Below are 18,088 nucleotides of genomic sequence, written 5' to 3' on the forward strand. Positions count from 1 at the left end.
CGCCTGCGCCCTGCTGACGGCTAACGGCCGCCGGCCCCCTGCGCCCTGCTGACGGCTAACGGCCGCCGGCCTTCCGCGCGCCTGCGCCCTGCTGACGGCAACGGTTGGATGCCCCGTGCGGTGCGAATGCGGAAGCGGTGCGCGAGAGAGTGACGTCGCAGAAAAACAAATATCAACGGCCGGAGATTTAAACCGAAAACAAACAAGATCAGAATAAAGTGAGAGATGGAGAGAGAGAGAGAGAGTGGGAGTGAGAGTCAGTCAGTCAGAGGAGAACGAGGGCTCGGGGGTTAGTGAGGGGAATAGGTGAAAGGACATGGGGAGGAGGGGGAGTCTGTGGGGATGGAGGGAGTGGGGATGGAGGGAGTGGGGATGGAGGGATGGGGGGGGAGTGGGGATGGAGGGATGGGGGGGGAGTGGGGATGGAGGGATGGGGGGGGAGTGGGGATGGAGGGATGGGGGGGGAGTGGGGATGGAGGGATGGGGGGGGGAGTGGGGATGGAGGGATGGGGGGGGGAGTGGGGATGGAGGGATGGGGGGGGAGTGGGGATGGAGGGATGGGGGGGAGTGGGGATGGAGGGATGGGGGGGAGTGGGGATGGGGGGAGTGGGGATGGAGGGATGGGGGGGGAGTGGGGATGGAGGGATGGGGGGGGGAGTGGGGATGGAGGGATGGGGGGGGAGTGGGGATGGAGGGATGGGGGGGGGAGTGGGGATGGAGGGATGGGGGGGGGAGTGGGGATGGAGGGATGGGGGGGGAGTGGGGATGGAGGGATGGGGGGGGAGTGGGGATGGAGGGTTGGGGGGGGAGTGGGGATGGTGGGGATGGAGGGATGGTGGGGAGTTGAGGATGGAGGGATGGTGGGGAGTTGAGGATAGTGGGGATGGGGGTGATGGTGGGGAATGGGGGTGATGGTGGGGAATGAGGATTGGGGATAGTGAGGATGGGGGCGATGGTGGGGAGTGGGGATGGGGGATGGTGAGTAGTGAGGATGGGGGCAGTGGGGATGATGGGAGTGGGGATGGGGGGATGGTGGGGAGTGAGGATAGGCGAGTGGGGATGGGGGGATGGTGGGGATTGAGGATAGGCGAGTGGGGATGGGGGGATGGTGGGGAGTGAGGATGGGGGAATGGTGGGGAGTGAGGATGGGGGGATGGTGGGGATTGAGGATGTGGATGAGGGGAGTGAGAATCGGGGAGTGAGGATGGTGGGGAGTGAGGATGGGGGGGATGGTGGGGAGTGAGGATGGGGGGGATGGTGGGGAGTGAGGATGGGGGGATGGTGGGAAGTGAGGATGGTGGGATGGTGGGGAGTGAGGATTCGGGATGGGGGGAGTGAGGATGGGGGGGATGGTGGGGAGTTAGGAAGGGGGAGTGAGGATGGGGGGATGGTGGAGTGTGGGGATGGGGGGATGGTGGTGCGTGAGGATGGGGACTGAGGATTGGGGGTAATGAGGTTGGGGGGATGGTGGGGAGTGAGGATGGGGGGAGTGGGAATGGGGAGATGGTGGGTAGTGAGGATGGGGGGAGTGGGGATGGGGGATGGTGGGGAGTGAGGATGGGGGGATGGTGGGGAGTGAGGATGGGGGGATGGTGGGGAGTGAGGATGGGGGGATGGTGGGGAGTGAGGATGGGGGGATGGTGGGGAGTGAGGATGGGGGGATGGTGGGGAGTGAGGATGGGGGGATGGTGGGGAGTGAGGATGGGGGGATGGTGGGGAGTGAGGATGGGGGGATGGTGGGGAGTGAGGATGGGGGGATGGTGGGGAGTGAGGATGGGGGGATGGTGGGGAGTGAGGATGGGGGGATGGTGGGGAGTGAGGATGGGGGGATGGTGGGGAGTGAGGATGGGGGGATGGTGGGGAGTGAGGATGGGGGGATGGTGGGGAGTGAGGATGGGGGGATGGTGGGGAGTGAGGATGGGGGGATGGTGGGGAGTGAGGATGGGGGGATGGTGGGGAGTGAGGATGGGGGGGATGGTGGGGAGTGAGGATGGGGGGATGGTGGGGAGTGAGGATGGGGGGATGGTGGGGAGTGAGGATGGGGGGATGGTGGGGAGTGGGGATGGGGGGATGGTGGGGAGTGGGGATGGTGGGGAGTGAGGATGGCGGATGGTGGGGAGTGAGGATGGCGGATGGTGGGGGAGTGAGGATGGGGGGATGGTGGGGAGTGAGGATGGGGGGATGGTGGGGAGTGAGGATGCGGGGATGGTGGGGAGTGAGGATGGCGGATGGTGGGGAGTGAGGATGGCGGATGGTGGGGAGTGAGGATGGGGGGATGGTGGGGAGTGAGGATGGGGGGATGGTGGGGAGTGAGGATGCGGGGATGGTGGGGAGTGAGGATGGGGGGATGGTGGGGAGTGAGGATGGGGGGATGGTGGGGAGTGAGGATGGGGGGATGGTGGGGAGTGAGGATGGGGGCATGGTGGGGAGTGAGGATGGGGGCATGGTGGGGAGTGAGGATGGGGGCATGGTGGGGAGTGAGGATGGGGGCTTGGTGGGGAGTGAGGATGGGGGGATGGAGGGGAGTGAGGATGGGGGGATGGAGGGGAGTGAGGATGGGGGGATGGAGGGGAGTGAGGATGGGGGATGGAGGGGAGTGAGGATGGGGGATGGAGGGGAGTGAGGATGGGGGATTGGGGGGAGTGAGGATGGGGTAGTGGGGATGGTGGGGAGTGAGGATAGGGGAATGGGGATGGAGGGGAGTGGGGAGGGGGGATGGAGGGGAGTGAGGATGGGCGGATGGAGGGAAGTGAGGATGGGGGGTTGGAGGGGAGTGAGGATGGGGCGATGGTGGGGAGTGATGGTGCGGGGATGGTGGGGAGTGAGGGTGGGGGGATGGTGGGGAGTGGGGATGGTGGGAAGTGAGGACGGTGGGAAGTGAGGACGGGGATGGTGGGGAGTGAGGGATGGGATGGTGGGGAGTGAGGAGAGGATGGTGGGGAGTAAGGATGGGGGTGTGGTGGGGAGTGAGGATGGGGGGTGTGGTGGGGAGTGAGTTTGGGGGGTGTGGTGGGGAGTGAGGATGGGGGGTGTGGTGGGGAGTGAGGATGGGGGGTGTGGTGGGGAGTGAGGTTGGGGGGTGTGGTGGGGAGTGAGGTTGGGGGGTGTGGTGGGGAGTGAGGATGGGGGGATGGTGGGGAGTGAGGATGCGGGGATGGTGGGGAGTGAGGATGGCGGATGGTGGGGAGTGAGGATGGGGGGATGGTGGGGAGTGAGGATGGGGGGATGGTGGGGAGTGAGGATGCGGGGATGGTGGGGAGTGAGGATGGGGGGATGGTGGGGAGTGAGGATGGGGGGATGGTGGGGAGTGAGGATGGGGGGATGGTGGGGAGTGAGGATGGTGGCATGGTGGGGAGTGAGGATGGGGGCATGGTGGGGAGTGAGGATGGGGGCATGGTGGGGAGTGAGGATGGGGGCTTGGTGGGGAGTGAGGATGGGGGGATGGAGGGGAGTGAGGATGGGGGGATGGAGGGGAGTGAGGATGGGGGGATGGAGGGGAGTGAGGATGGGGGATGGAGGGGAGTGAGGATGGGGGATGGAGGGGAGTGAGGATGGGGGATTGGGGGGAGTGAGGATGGGGTAGTGGGGATGGTGGGGAGTGAGGATAGGGGAATGGGGATGGAGGGGAGTGGGGAGGGGGGATGGAGGGGAGTGAGGATGGGCGAATGGAGGGAAGTGAGGATGGGGGGTTGGAGGGGAGTGAGGATGGGGCGATGGTGGGGAGTGATGGTGCGGGGATGGTGGGGAGTGAGGGTGGGGGGATGGTGGGGAGTGGGGATGGTGGGAAGTGAGGACGGTGGGAAGTGAGGACGGGGATGGTGGGGAGTGAGGGATGGGATGGTGGGGAGTGAGGAGAGGATGGTGGGGAGTAAGGATGGGGGTGTGGTGGGGAGTGAGGATGGGGGGTGTGGTGGGGAGTGAGGTTGGGGGGTGTGGTGGGGAGTGAGGATGGGGGGTGTGGTGGGGAGTGAGGATGGGGGGTGTGGTGGGGAGTGAGGTTGGGGGGTGTGGTGGGGAGTGAGGTTGGGGGGTGTGGTGGGGAGTGAGGATGGGGGGTGTGGTGGGGAGTGAGGATGGGGGGTGTGGTGGGGAGTGAGGATGGGGGGTGTGGTGGGGATTGAGGATGGGGGTGTGGTGGGGAGTGAGGATGGGGGGTATGGTGGGTAGTGAGGATGGGGGGGTATGGTGGGGAGTGAGGATGGGGGGTATGGTGGGGATGGGGGGTATGGTGGGGAGTGGGGATCGGGGGGATGGTGGGGAGTGAGAATGGGGGGGATGGTGGGGAGTGAGAATGGGGGGATGGTGGGGAGTGAGGATGGGGGGTATGGTGGGGATGGGGGGTATGGTGGGGAGTGGGGATCGGGGGGATGGTGGGGAGTGAGAATGGGGGGGATGGTGGGGAGTGAGAATGGGGGGGATGGTGGGGAGTGAGAATGGGGGGGATGGTGGGGAGTGAGGATGGGGGGTATGGTGGGTAGTGAGGATGGGGGGGTATGGTGGGGAGTGAGGATGGGGGGTATGGTGGGGAGTGGGGATCGGGGGGATGGTGGGGAGTGAGAATGGGGGGGATGGTGGGGAGTGAGAATGGGGGGATGGTGGGGAGTGAGGATGGGGGGTATGGTGGGGATGGGGGGTATGGTGGGGAGTGGGGATCGGGGGGATGGTGGGGAGTGAGAATGGGGGGGATGGTGGGGAGTGAGAATGGGGGGGATGGTGGGGAGTGAGAATGGGGGGGATGGTGGGGAGTGAGGATGGGGGGGATGGGGAGTGAGGATGGGGGTATGGTGGGGAGTGAGGATGGGGGTATGGTGGGGAGTGAGGATGGGGGTATGGTGGGGAGTGAGGATGGGGGTATGGTGGGGAGTGAGGATGGGGGTATGGTGGGGAGTGAGGATGGGGGTATGGTGGGGAGTGAGGATGGGGGGATGGTGGGGAGTGAGGATGGGGGGATGGTGGGGAGTGAGGATGGGGGGATGGTGGGGAGTGAGGATGGGGGGATGGTGGGGAGTGAGGATGGGGGGATGGTGGGGAGTGAGGATGGGGGGATGGTGGGGAGTGAGGATGGGGGGATGGTGGGGAGTGAGGATGGGGGGATGGTGGGATGGTGGGGAGTGAGGATGGGGGGGTGTGGTGGGGAATGAGGATGGGGGGATGGTGGGGAGTGAGGTTGGTGGGGAGTGAGGATGGGGGGGATGGTGGGGAGTGAGGATGGGGGGGATGGTGTGGAGTAAGAATGGGTAGAAGGGGAGTGTGGATGGGATGGTGGGGAGTGAGGATGGGGTGATGGTGGGGAGTGGGGATGGAGGTGATGGTGGGGAGTGAGAATTGGGGGTAGTGAGGATGGGGGGTGGTGGGGAGTGAGGATGGGGGGGATGGTGGGGAGTGTGGATGGGATGGTGGGGAGTGAGGATGGGGTGATGGTGGGGATTGGGGATGGAGGTGATGGTGGGGAGTGAGGATTGGGGGTAGTGAGGATGGGTGGGATGGTGGGGAGTAAGGATGGGGGGCATGGGGATGGGGAGATGGTGGGTAGTGAGGATGGGAGTGGGGATATGGGGATGATGGGGGAGTGGGGATGTTGGGGAGTGAGTATTGGGGGCAGTGAGGATGGAGGGGGATGGGGGGATGGTGGGGAGTGAGTATGGTGGGTTTGGGGATGGTGGGGAGTGAGGATTGGGGGAGTGGGGATATGGGGATGATGGAGACTGGGAATTGTGGGGATGGGGGAGTGGGGATGATGGGAGTGGGGAGGGGGGATGGAGGTGATGGTGGGGAGTGAGGATTGGGGGTAGTGAGGATGGGGGGATGGTGGGGAGTGAGGATAGGGGGATGGTGGGGAGTGAGGATGGGGGGATGGTGGGGAGTGAGGATGGGGGCATGGTGGGGAGTGAGGATGGGGGCATGGTGGGGAGTGAGGATGGGGGCTTGGTGGGGAGTGAGGATGGGGGGATGGAGGGGAGTGAGGATGGGGGGATGGAGGGGAGTGAGGATGGGGGGATGGAGGGGAGTGAGGATGGGGGGATGGAGGGGAGTGAGGATGGGGGATGGAGGGGAGTGAGGATGGGGGATGGAGGGGAGTGAGGATGGGGGATGGAGGGGAGTGAGGATGGGGGATTGGGGGGAGTGAGGATGGGGTAGTGGGGATGGTGGGGAGTGAGGATAGGGGAATGGGGATGGAGGGGAGTGGGGAGGGGGGATGGAGGGGAGTGAGGATGGGCGGATGGAGGGAAGTGAGGATGGGGGGTTGGAGGGGAGTGAGGATGGGGCGATGGTGGGGAGTGATGGTGCGGGGATGGTGGGGAGTGAGGGTGGGGGGATGGTGGGGAGTGGGGATGGTGGGAAGTGAGGACGGTGGGAAGTGAGGACGGGGATGGTGGGGAGTGAGGGATGGGATGGTGGGGAGTGAGGAGAGGATGGTGGGGAGTAAGGATGGGGGGTGTGGTGGGGAGTGAGGATGGGGGGTGTGGTGGGGAGTGAGGTTGGGGGGTGTGGTGGGGTGTGTGGTGGGGAGTGAGGATGGGGTGTGTGGTGGGGAGTGAGGATGGGGGGTGTGGTGGGGAGTGAGGATGGGGGGTGTGGTGGGGAGTGAGGGTGGGGGGTGTGGTGGGGAGTGAGGATGGGGGGTGTGGTGAGGATGGGGGGTGTGGTGGGGAGTGAGGATGGGGGGTGTGGTGGGGAGTGAGGATGGGGGGGTGTGGTGGGGATTGAGGATGGGGGTGTGGTGGGGAGTGAGGATGGGGGGTATGGTGGGTAGTGAGGATGGGGGGGTATGGTGGGGAGTGAGGATGGGGGGTATGGTGGGGATGGGGGGTATGGTGGGGAGTGGGGATCGGGGGGATGGTGGGGAGTGAGAATGGGGGGGATGGTGGGGAGTGAGAATGGGAGGATGGTGGGGAGTGAGGATGGGGGGTATGGTGGGGATGGGGGGTATGGTGGGGAGTGGGGATCGGTGGGATGGTGGGGAGTGAGAATGGGGGGGATGGTGGGGAGTGAGAATGGGGGGGATGGTGGGGAGTCAGAATGGGGGGGATGGTTGTGAGTGAGGATGGGGGGATGGTGGGGAGTGAGGATGGGGGTATGGTGGGGAGTGAGGATGGGGGTATGGTGGGGAGTGAGGATGGGGGTATGGTGGGGAGTGAGGATGGGGGGATGGTTGGGAGTGAGGATGGGGGGATGGTGGGGAGTGAGGATGGGGGGATGGTGGGGAGTGAGGATGGGGGGATGGTGGGGAGTGAGGATGGGGGGATGGTGGGGAGTGAGGATGGGGGGATGGTGGGGAGTGAGGATGGGGGGATGGTGGGGAGTGAGGATGGGGGGATGGTGGGGAGTGAGGATGGGGGGATGGTGGGGAGTGAGGATGGGGGGATGGTGGGGAGTGAGGATGGGGGGATGGTGGGGAGTGAGGATGGGGGGATGGTGGGGAGTGAGGATGGGGGGATGGTGGGGAGTGAGGATGGGGAGATGGTGGGGAGTGAGGATGGGGGGATGGTGGGGAGTGAGGATGGGGGGGTGTGGTGGGGAATGAGGATGGGGGGATGGTGGGGAGTGAGGTTGGTGGGGAGTGAGGATGGGGGGGATGGTGGGGAGTGAGGATGGGGGGGATGGTGTGGAGTAAGAATGGGTAGATGGGGAGTGTGGATGGGATGGTGGGGAGTGAGGATGGGGTGATGGTGGGGAGTGGGGATGGAGGTGATGGTGGGGAGTGAGAATTGGGGGTAGTGAGGATGGGGGGTGGTGGGGAGTGAGGATGGTGGGGAGTGTGGATGGGATGGTGGGGAGTGAGGATGGGGTGATGGTGGGGATTGGGGATGGAGGTGATGGTGGGGAGTGAGGATTGGGGGTAGTGAGGATGGGTGGGATGGTGGGGAGTAAGGATGGGGGGCATGGGGATGGGGAGATGGTGGGTAGTGAGGATGGGAGTGGGGATATGGGGATGATGGGGGAGTGGGGATGGTGGGGAGTGAGTATTGGGGGCAGTGAGGATGGAGGGGGATGGGGGGATGGTGGGGAGTGAGTATGGTGGGTGTGGGGATGGTGGGGAGTGAGGATTGGGGGAGTGGGGATATGGGGATGATGGAGACTGGGAATTGTGGGGATGGGGGAGTGGGGATGATGGGAGTGGGGAGGGGGGATGGAGGTGATGGTGGGGAGTGAGGATTGGGGGTAGTGAGGATGGGGGGATGGTGGGGAGTGAGGATGGGGGGGATGGTGGGGAGTGAGGATGGGTGGATGGGGAGTGTGGATGGGATGGTGGAGTGAGGATGGGGTGATGGTGGGGAGTGGGGATGGAGGTGATGATTGGGAGTGAGGATTGGGGGTAGTGAGGATGGGGGGGTGGTGGGGAGTGAGGATGGGAGTGGGGATGATGGGGGGATGGTGGGGAGTGAGTATTGGGGGCAGTGAGGATGGAGGGGGATGGGGGGGTGGTGTGGAGTGAGGATGGGGGTATGGTGGGGAGTGAGGATGGTGGGTGTGGGGATGGTTGGGAGTGAGGATTGGGGGAGTGGGGATATGGGGATGATGGGGGACTGGGGATGGGGGAGTGGGGATGATGGGAGTGAGGATAGGGGAGTGTGGATAGGGGATGGGGAGTGAGGATGGGAGGGGAGTGCAGGTAGTGAGGATGGAGGGGGGAGACAGCGGGGGAGTGAGGATGAAGTGGGTAAGTAGTAGAAACAGAAAAGGCAATACCTTCAGAAGTAAGCAACAGATTGGACCTCTCAAATCTAATGTTGATTGTGTTTTTCATGCACCTTCTTCGCAGTCGTAACTTAGTATTCCTCCCTCTGTTCAATCACTTTATTATCTTTGTATGTTGTGCTTTGTCTGTACTACACGCAAAACAAAACTTTTCACTGTTTGTGGTACAAGTAACGATAATAAAATCAAATACATGTCAAATCAGGACAGTCATCTCTAGGTGATAAGCCATGGAACATGAAACATGTGTCATGGTCCTGTGATGAATACAGAAAAACATTGACAGAAGATGGGGTTTAAAAAAGACTAAATTTCAGATTAATTTGGCAGGTACAGAGAGTTAAGCTGTCAATAGTTGTGCTAAAAGGACAGACTAAACTATACAGACCAAAATATGCACTTTACATATTTAAAGATATCATGCCCAATTATCCTGCATTTGATTCTCCGGAATTCGGTTAACTGAACAAAATACTGCCTGTCGTGTGTCCTTTGGATAATTGAGGTTCCTCTGTACATGGATAAACAGTGTAGACTGATGATTTACAGGCAGTGAAAGAAGTTTCACAGTTTGCAGATTCAGGTACAGACTCAGGTTATACAATTGATAGTTGCAGGATAACTTGGTATAAATTAGCAATTTGTAATTCAGGACCAATTACATATTCTGTATTTTAACTTAACAGGCAACAGGTTAAAACTGACACGCTAAAGCCTTTCTACTAATGATGAAATCAGAAGTTGCTGTAAAAAGTCAGTAGGTCTGGCAGCATCTGGGGAGCGAAAGCAGAGTAAACATTTCAGGTCCAGTAACCCTTCTTCAGAACCTTTACTGGATCCAAAACGTTAACTTTGCTTTCTCTCCACAGATGCTGCACAACTGCTGAGTTTTTCTGGCAATATTTTGTTTCTGATTTCCAACATCTGCAGTTCCTTGGTTTTTCCTTTCTGTTAATGATTTGCTGTGTGTCTTGAACATTAAAAAATCTAAAAAAGAATAAATCTGTAAACAATATTTTTCAGAGGTCTGCAGAGTAGCACACGGCCTGAGGAGAGGAAACTGAGAAGCTCATAAGACAACCGAAAAAAGGAGACTAAAGAAAAAAACAGCAATAACATTGATGTAAGAAATTCACAAAAAAAGGGATGATTAATAAATAGAAGGACAAGCAATTTGGTGATAACGTCTTATGTCAGTGAGACAGAGAATCAACTAATAAGATTAGTTAAAATTTGATTTGGTTGATTTAAAAGATCTCTTGAGATTCTGGAACAAAAATAAACTATGCAAAGGTCTTGCAAAAGAAATAAGCAGATTGCTATTCGTGAAGACAAAACTATTTTCTCCACTGGGCAGAAAAAACTACAAAATCGTTATGATTTTGCCCAGTTTTTGCCACAAGAGTTAACTCTGAAAATTTTCAACGAACTGGACATTCGAAGCCTGGCTAATGCTGCAATGACATGCAAAGAATGGAATGATCTGATCGAAACCAGTGACAGCCTGTGGTACAATCACTGCCTGACCATATTGGCTGTCTGCAAGAGAGAGGTACAGTGGGATCGAGCACATGGACTTTCATGGAAGGTTTGTGCAGTTGGCAGTGATTTGCATGAATAAGCATTTTTATTGTCGACCTCCACCCTATTCCTTTTTTCTCAAGAGTGCTTCACTGTCACCTCTGTTTCTCGTTTTCACCAGTATTCTCCCTGCTATTGTCCAACATATTATAAATGCAAATATTATAGGAATGGAAACACTTTAAGGAGAATGCTCATTCCATCCAGCAGGGAGCAGCATGCACTTCTGATATAAAAAATTATTAGCGAAGCCCAGGATAGACAAGTATGGTAATGCCAAAGACCATATGAGATGAAGAAGACCATGATAGATGTTAAGAGGATATAGAAAGGCTGGTGGAGTGAACACCATACAGTAAAGCAGGTAAATAGCGATATAGTAGTAGTGTCATTGGACTAATGATACTGGTACTACTTTGGACATGTGGGTTCAATTGTAAACAGGCCAGTTTGAAAAGAACACAGAGTTTGGAGTATTCTCTCCAAAATCTTTGTGTTCTTTTCAAATTGAACCCAAATCTCCAGAGCAGTACCACTATTATTAGTCCAGTGACACTACTACTACGTCACCAAGATAGTTCAAGGGATGAGGGATTACAGTTATGCAGAGACACTGGAGAACTGGGATTGTTCTTATTGCAGAAAAGGCTAAAAGGAGGTTTGATGAAGGTATTTAAAATTGGAGAGTTGAGAGGGAGTAAGATCTATTCCCAATTGATAACCAGAGTACACAATTCTGAGTTGATTAGTAAAAGAATGCGGAGTGATATGAGAAAATCATTTTTTCAGCAAGCATTTGATAGGCTGATGGAAACAGTTTTGACAGGAACCCCTCAAAAAAGAATTGGATAAAGACATGAGAAAGAAAATGTTTCAGGAACATGTAAAAAGAGCTGACTAATGAGAGTAACTCAATTGATCTTTGAAAGAGCTGGCACAGAATTGATGATCCAAATAGCCACCTTCAGGATATTTTCTGATCAACCTGTTCAGAAATGTTTTTACACACCTCTGGAGCAGATGCAATGCAACTTGAAATCCAGACCTCCTCTTATATTATTCAATGATTTTATGACCTCTTGTTTATGCAGTACAGGACATATAAGCATAACTACATTTTGTAATGTGACTTTCACAGAAAAAAGCTATGAATATAAGCAGAGTTGATTAATGACTGTAGATAAAAAGCAGATTGATAGTTTCAAAATAAAAATAGGAAATGCTGGTATTACTCATCAGGTCTTGCAGCATCAGGTTGATGACCTTTCATCAGGACTGGGTGAAGTTCAAGATGAAATAGATTTTGAATGAGGGCTGGGTGAGATAAGGACAAAAGAAAGACGTGTGATGGAATGGAAATCAGGAGGAACTGAGTGGTAGAAGAGCTAGGCCCCAGAGCCAAAGAAAGTAAAGGTGGAACAAGGAAAGAAACAAAGATGTACCGAGAATAGGTGCACAATGCTAATATGGTCATCCATATAGGGGAAAAAGAGTTTAAGGAGGGGATCTGAGTAGGACTGGAGCAAGGAATGTTCCACATATCTGATAAAAAGATTGGCATGGCTAGGATCTAAATGGATATGCATAGCAACACCTTTTTGGAGGTAGTGAAATGAATTAAAGGAGAAATCGTTAAGTCTGATCACAGATTCCGCCAGATGGACGGACACTTTTTTATTTGCATTGTGTTATTTTTCTTTCAGTTTGGCATCCACTCTTGGCACATCATTTAGAATCATAGCACAGAAACATACCCTTTGGTCCAACCAGTCCATGCTGAACATAATTCCAAACTAAATCAGACCCACCTGCCTGCATTTGACCCATATCCCTCCAATATTTTTTATTCACGTCCTTATCTAAATGTCTTTTAAATGTTGCAACTGTACCTGCATCCTCACCCTCCCCTGGAAGTTCATTCCACATATGGACCACTCTCTGTGTAAACCAATTGCCCCTCATGTCTTCTTAAAATCTTTCTCCTCTCACCAGAAAAACATGCCCCCTAATCTTGAAATGCCCCACCCTAGGCAAAAGATAACCGCTATTCCCTGGAACTATATCTGTCATAATTTTATAAATCTCTATAAGGTGACAACTCAAAACCTTCATTTGCAGCACCATCCTAGTTAATCTGTTCTGAACCCTCTCCAGCTTAATGATATCCTTCCTATAATAGTTAAAAATCACACAACACCAGGTTATAGTCCGACAGGTTTAATTGGAAGCACACTAGCTTTCGGAGCGACACTCCTTCATCAGGTCCTGTTAAAGGAGCAGCACTCCGAAAGCTAGTGTGCTTCCAATTAAACCTGTTGGACTATAACCTGGTGTTGTGTGATTTTTAACTTTGTACACCCCAGTCCAACACCGGCATCTCCAAATCTTCCTACAATAGGGAGACCTGCTGTCGGTGCATCTTTTGCCTTTTTCCTTGTCCCATTTGTATTCTCTTTGACCAATAGGTTTAACTCTTCTGTATTCAATTCCTCCTGTCTTCCTATCACAGACCCTCTTTTTGTTCTTGCCCTACCCAGTCCTCATTCAAAACCTATTCTATCTCTTAAAAAAAATTATCGACTTAAATAATTAACTCAGTTCCTCTGTCCACAGAAGCCGAGTCTTTCCAGCATTTTCGGTTCCTGTTTCAGATATCTGGCATCAGAAATGTTCTGATTGCCAGTCATAGTGTTTCCTTGTATTGATGTTTATGAACCAGTGTAGTTTTTGAATCACTTCACCATGCTGATTTGGAAACTTATCACTATTCCTTCAGTGTCGTGTAGTGAAAATCCTGGAACTCCCTCCCTAACCTACAGTGTCTACCTAGAGCACATGGACTGCAGCTGTTCAAGAAGGCAGCTCTCCACCACCTTCCCAAGGGCAACCAATAATAAATGCAGGCCCAGCCACTTAAGCCCACATTCCCTTGAATAAATAAAAATACTTTCTTCATATGACCCACATTTGTAGAGTTCTGCAATAAACATTTGTTGCAATCTTTCTTAAAAACTTTTGTATTGTATTGAAAGTTGGATAATTCCATCTGTAATAACCGTGGGGACCACTGCAAGCATGCAGTGTACTTTAGTTTGGCATACTCAAATGTTTTGACTGTGCCAAAGCAGGTCCTGAAGGGAATATTAATGGCAAAAATATGAACATATCCACATCCCTGAGTTCATGATCATCAGTTTTCATTTTTCAAGTTGTAGCAACATAGGAGAAAGAATATGTCGTTCAGCTCCTCAAGTCTTCTCCGCCATTCTAAATAATGGGCTATAATCTACCACAATGTCATATTACCATGCTAGCCTCATATTCCTTAATGTCATTAGTAACTAGAAATCTATAAATCTCTGCCATGAACCTACTTAATCACTGAGCTTCTACAGCTGTCTGGGGTAGAGAATTTCAAAGATTCACTATCCTCTGAGTGATTTCTTCTCACCTCATTCCCGAAGAAGTTGCCTGTTATTCTGAGACTATGGCCCCCACCCTGAGTGTAAAGCAACATCCCTTGTGCATCTAATCTATCTATCCCTTGATGAATTTTGCAAGTTATATGAGGCCAACTCTCATTTTTTTAATGTAAGAGAATGCAGACCCAGTTTCCTATTTCTCTGCTCCTGGATAGCTCCATCATCCCAGGAATACCTCTATGGCAAGTGTACCCTTCTTTACTGCACACAGTATTCGCAATATGCTCTAACACAGGTTCTATACAATTGAAATTTTCCTACCTCTGTGCTGCCATCCTCTTATGTTAAAAATTAACATGCTGTCTACCTTCCAAATTGCTTGCTTTCAGCAACTTTGGAACGAGGTCATCCAGGTCCCTTTGGATTTACTAATCTCTCATCACTTCATAAATACTCTGAACCATCATTCCTCCTACTTAGTGAATATTGTCACACCTATCCACATCATAGTCCACCTGGTAACCTCTTGCCCCATTCACTCAGCATGTCTAAATCCAGCTGAGTCCGTTTGCATTCTCCTCACAACTCTCGTTCTCACAACTATCAAATACAATCTTAGAAATAATTCAGTCTGTCCCCATATCCAAATCATTGATATAGATTGTGAACAACTGGGACCCAAGCACTGATACCTATAGTACCTCGCTGGTCACAGCCTGCCAATCTGAGAGTGATCCATTTATTTCTGCTCCCTGTTTTCTGCCTGTTAACAATCTTCAATCCATGCTAGAATATGCTTTAATTTCATATGCTTTAAACTTAAATAACTTTCTGAGTCAGACTTTATCAGAAGTCTTGTGAAAATCCAAATAATTCCACTGGTTCCCCCACACCAACCCTACTGATAATATCCTCAAAAAGCCAAATCAGGCTTGTCAAACGTGATTTCCCCTTCATTAATTCATGTTGATTCTTCCCAATCAGACAATTACTTTCTGTGAGGTGCCAGTATTGGGTTGGGTGGACAAGGTCAGAAGTCACATGATACCAGGTTATAGTCCAACAGGTTTATTTGAAATCGCAAGCTTTTGGAGCACTGCTCCTTCTGCAGGTGGCTTCACCTGAAAGGTTGTGATTTGGAGTTCACCTGTTAGACTATAACCTGGTGTCGAATTTTTTTTTCTAACTTTCCAGAAATCACAATCTTTTATAATAGTTTAGAGTATTCTTCTTATTACTAAAGTCAAGCTAACAAGTCTGTAATCCCCTGCTTTGGAAGCCCCTTCCTTTGCTGTCTGGTTTTATGCATCTTGCTGTTTACTTTCATATTTTATTCACTTTGTCTTAATTAATTGCTTGGTCTTCCTTAACTGAATTCTAAAGTTCTCCCAATCCTCAGACTTGCAACACTTTTCTATCTTAACCAGAAGTTTAGCACATTTTCATTCACCTTTAGGACCTAGTTTCAATCCATCTTCGACTGATGGAATAAAAAAAGTTTATATTTTTTTCTGTTTGAAAAAATTATACGTGCAGTTTGGGCATTTTTAACCCAGTTTGACTATACGTTTATTCTATAATCAGCCACACTGTTGGGATTGAAGGATTCCTCAGCAACCTGGCTTCTATTTCTAGTAGCAATGTAAAGTTTCCACTTTACAGGGAGAATTATAACCAAGATATCATAGCAAAGTCAATACTTTACATCTTTTTTTTAAACAGAGATTTCAATTGCATCTTTCACAAGTAAATCTTAAAAGAAACTCATGTGAGAGCTACTAGCACAAGAGTCTCTGTTCATTAACCCCGATATTGTTGTTAAAAAATTAACAAGAGTTTGCTGATCTACTGTTGACTAAGAGATCACGAAGTGTGTGGTTATTACAAAAACAGTTTCATGTATTTACATAATGTCATTAATATGAGACATACCTGCAGGAAAGTTCTATGAAGCACAATTTCTCACCAAATTGGGTAGATGACCAAAAGCTTGCTCAAAGAAGTCAGATTAAGGAGCTTCTTAAATGAGGTGGAGAGGCCAACCAGTTTGGGGAGGGAATTCCATAATTTGCAGCTGCAGTGGTAGAGCAATGAAAATTCAGGGTGCTTTTAAAATTGAAACATTTGACCAGGATACAAGGTAGATCAGAAAACAAAAAGGCGAATGGCCAAGGCAACAGAGTTTAATGATAAATTATAACATGCATTATATAAAAATCATGCCATGTTGAAAAATAACAGTGCATTCACAACATTTTTTAAAAACTGACCAGCCTTTTTTCCTCAGTCATTCAGAGATGAAATCCGATATTGTGCAGCATTTTCATCAAATGTAACTTTCTACTTAGTGCAAATACTTTATTGGCAAGTGGAATGACCTTAGTTGTTGATTTAGCCCATATACGCTGTTTGGCTTTTATTTCATAAGTGATAAAAGGAATATTAAAATTGAAACATTTTATTTGCTTAATATTTAGGTTACTCTGATGAGGAACTACAAGAAAAGCAACATAAAACGCGCATGGTTAGATGGTCAATACAGTCACATTCATTCTGCAGCTGAGCTTCTGCACAACAGTATGTGTGAAATGGATGCAGATGCTTGGGGAGAGATACTGGAGGCAGAACTGGAAAGATAGTATTGTGTTAAGTTGGGGCATTTTTTGCAGCATCATGCACTTACAAAACAAAGCTAAAAGCACTAAAATAAAAGTTTTATTTGTCAAATGGTTTATGCTTTAAAAATAGTAAATAAGAAATTTTATTGCATTTGTAATCTTTGAATAGTTAGAAATGGAATTTATTTTGAAGTTGCAATTTTATTGGAATATTTAAAAATATAGCTCCTTTTTCAAGAAATATGTTCCACTGTTTTAAGCACTTTTGTTTTTCTTTGTAAATTGATCATGGAGGTGTGATAATAACACTATTTTTGATTTCTTTCTCTTGGTAATGTACAGTCAGAAATAAACCTTGGACCTAGTTGTTTTGACTCATCCGTCTGCTGCCAATTTTGGCAATTCTGTAGTTCATTCAGCAGCACTTAAAAAAATCTAATTGATTTAGGTGTGCTACAGGAGTGAATATAATCATTACCTTTTTCAAATCTTAGTAATATTGAATAATTCAGTCAATGCATTTGTTTCTGGTTTCTGTTAACTTTGAGGTTTGTTTTATTACTGAAGTTAAATTATCAATTTTTTGATGACTTTGTTGATCAATGCAAAGACTGAAGAAAACAGACTGAAAGGTTCACTGCTGGTCTGGGCTCGGTTAGCTATCCTCAGCTGAAACTACGGTAGAGATATAGTAGTTCACCCTCGTGGCTTTTATGGGAATTGGAATAATAATCACTTACATTTGTAATCATATCTTTTTATTCCTAGAATGTGAGTTCAGATGCTAAAACTAGAGGGCATAGTTTAAAGTGAGAGGGGAGAGACACAAAAGGGTCCAGTGGGGCAATGTTTCCATACAGAGGGTGGTGAGCGTCTGGAACAGGCTACCAGAGGTAGCAGTGGAGGCGAGTACAACATTACCATTTAAGAAACATTTGGACAGGTACATGGATGGGATAGATATGGACTAGACAAACGGGACTAGTTCCTTAAATCAGCTCCATGTTTTGATTGTCCCCACCCTCTGCATCTTGCTGTCCCATTCTATGCCTCCGAAGTCTTGCCTAATCGCATTATAATTGCCCTTCCCCCATCTATAACTCTTGCCCTTTGGAATGTATCTATCCCTTTTCCTCACTGAACTAAGCGTTACCAATTTATGGTCACTCTCTCCAAAGTGCTCACCTATCACTAAATCAAACACCTGGCCTGGTTCATTACCAAGTACCAGATCCAGTGTGGCTCCTTACCTCTTGTCAGTCCTTCGTTATACTGTGTCAGGAAACCCTCCTGCACACATTGGACAAAAACCTTCCCCAGAATGAGCCTCAATTCCATAAACCTGTAACCCTCCCTCCTGCACCATCCCTGCAGCCACGTCTTCAGCTGATAGCTCTCTCTATTCCTTGCCTCGCTATCACACAGCATGGGGTAACAAACCAGAGATAACAACTCTGTTTGTTCTAGCTCTCAGCTTCCACCCTAGCTCCCTGAAATCCTGCCTTACATCCCTATCCCTCTTTCTACCTATGTCGTTGGTACCTACGTGGACAACGACTTGGGGCTGGTCACTCTCTCCCTTCAGGACCCCAAAGACATGATCCAAGACATCATGGACCATGGCACGTGAGAGGCAACACACCAACCGTGAGTCTCTTTCGTTCCCAACAAACCTTGTATCTGACTCTCTCACTACTGAGTCCCCAATGACTAACACTCTCCTTCTTTTCCCCCCTTTCCCTTCTGTGCAACAGAGATAGACTCTGT

At 51.2% G+C, this 18,088-nt stretch overlaps 1 protein-coding gene across 1 annotated transcript; it reads left to right on the forward strand.

The window, feature by feature from the left end:
- The first annotated feature begins 42 nt into the window (after positions 1-42).
- On the forward strand, positions 43-16,687 carry fbxo48 (F-box protein 48). Its single transcript, XM_043696657.2, has 3 exons — positions 43-218; positions 9,724-10,288; positions 16,181-16,687. The coding sequence occupies exons 2-3, from the start codon at positions 9,986-9,988 to the stop codon at positions 16,340-16,342; spliced, it is 465 nt and encodes a 154-aa protein (XP_043552592.2). The 5' UTR covers positions 43-218; positions 9,724-9,985; the 3' UTR covers positions 16,343-16,687.
- The last annotated feature ends 1,401 nt before the right edge of the window (positions 16,688-18,088 follow it).

The sequence above is a fragment of the Chiloscyllium plagiosum genome, unplaced genomic scaffold (genome assembly GCF_037043375.1).
Source record: "Chiloscyllium plagiosum isolate Xiang-an unplaced genomic scaffold, Cpla_swu_hap1 HiC_scaffold_10, whole genome shotgun sequence".
NCBI classification, from domain to species: Eukaryota; Metazoa; Chordata; class Chondrichthyes; order Orectolobiformes; family Hemiscylliidae; genus Chiloscyllium; species Chiloscyllium plagiosum.

Bases quoted from the DNA above. Each gene is read 5' to 3' on its own strand.
- fbxo48 (XM_043696657.2), top strand. From the start codon at position 9,986: ATGCAAAGGTCTTGCAAAAGAAATAAGCAGATTGCTATTCGTGAAGAC. The intron at 10,289-16,180 runs GTTTGTGCAGTT...CTTAATATTTAG, and splicing joins CACATGGACTTTCATGGAAG to GTTACTCTGATGAGGAACTA.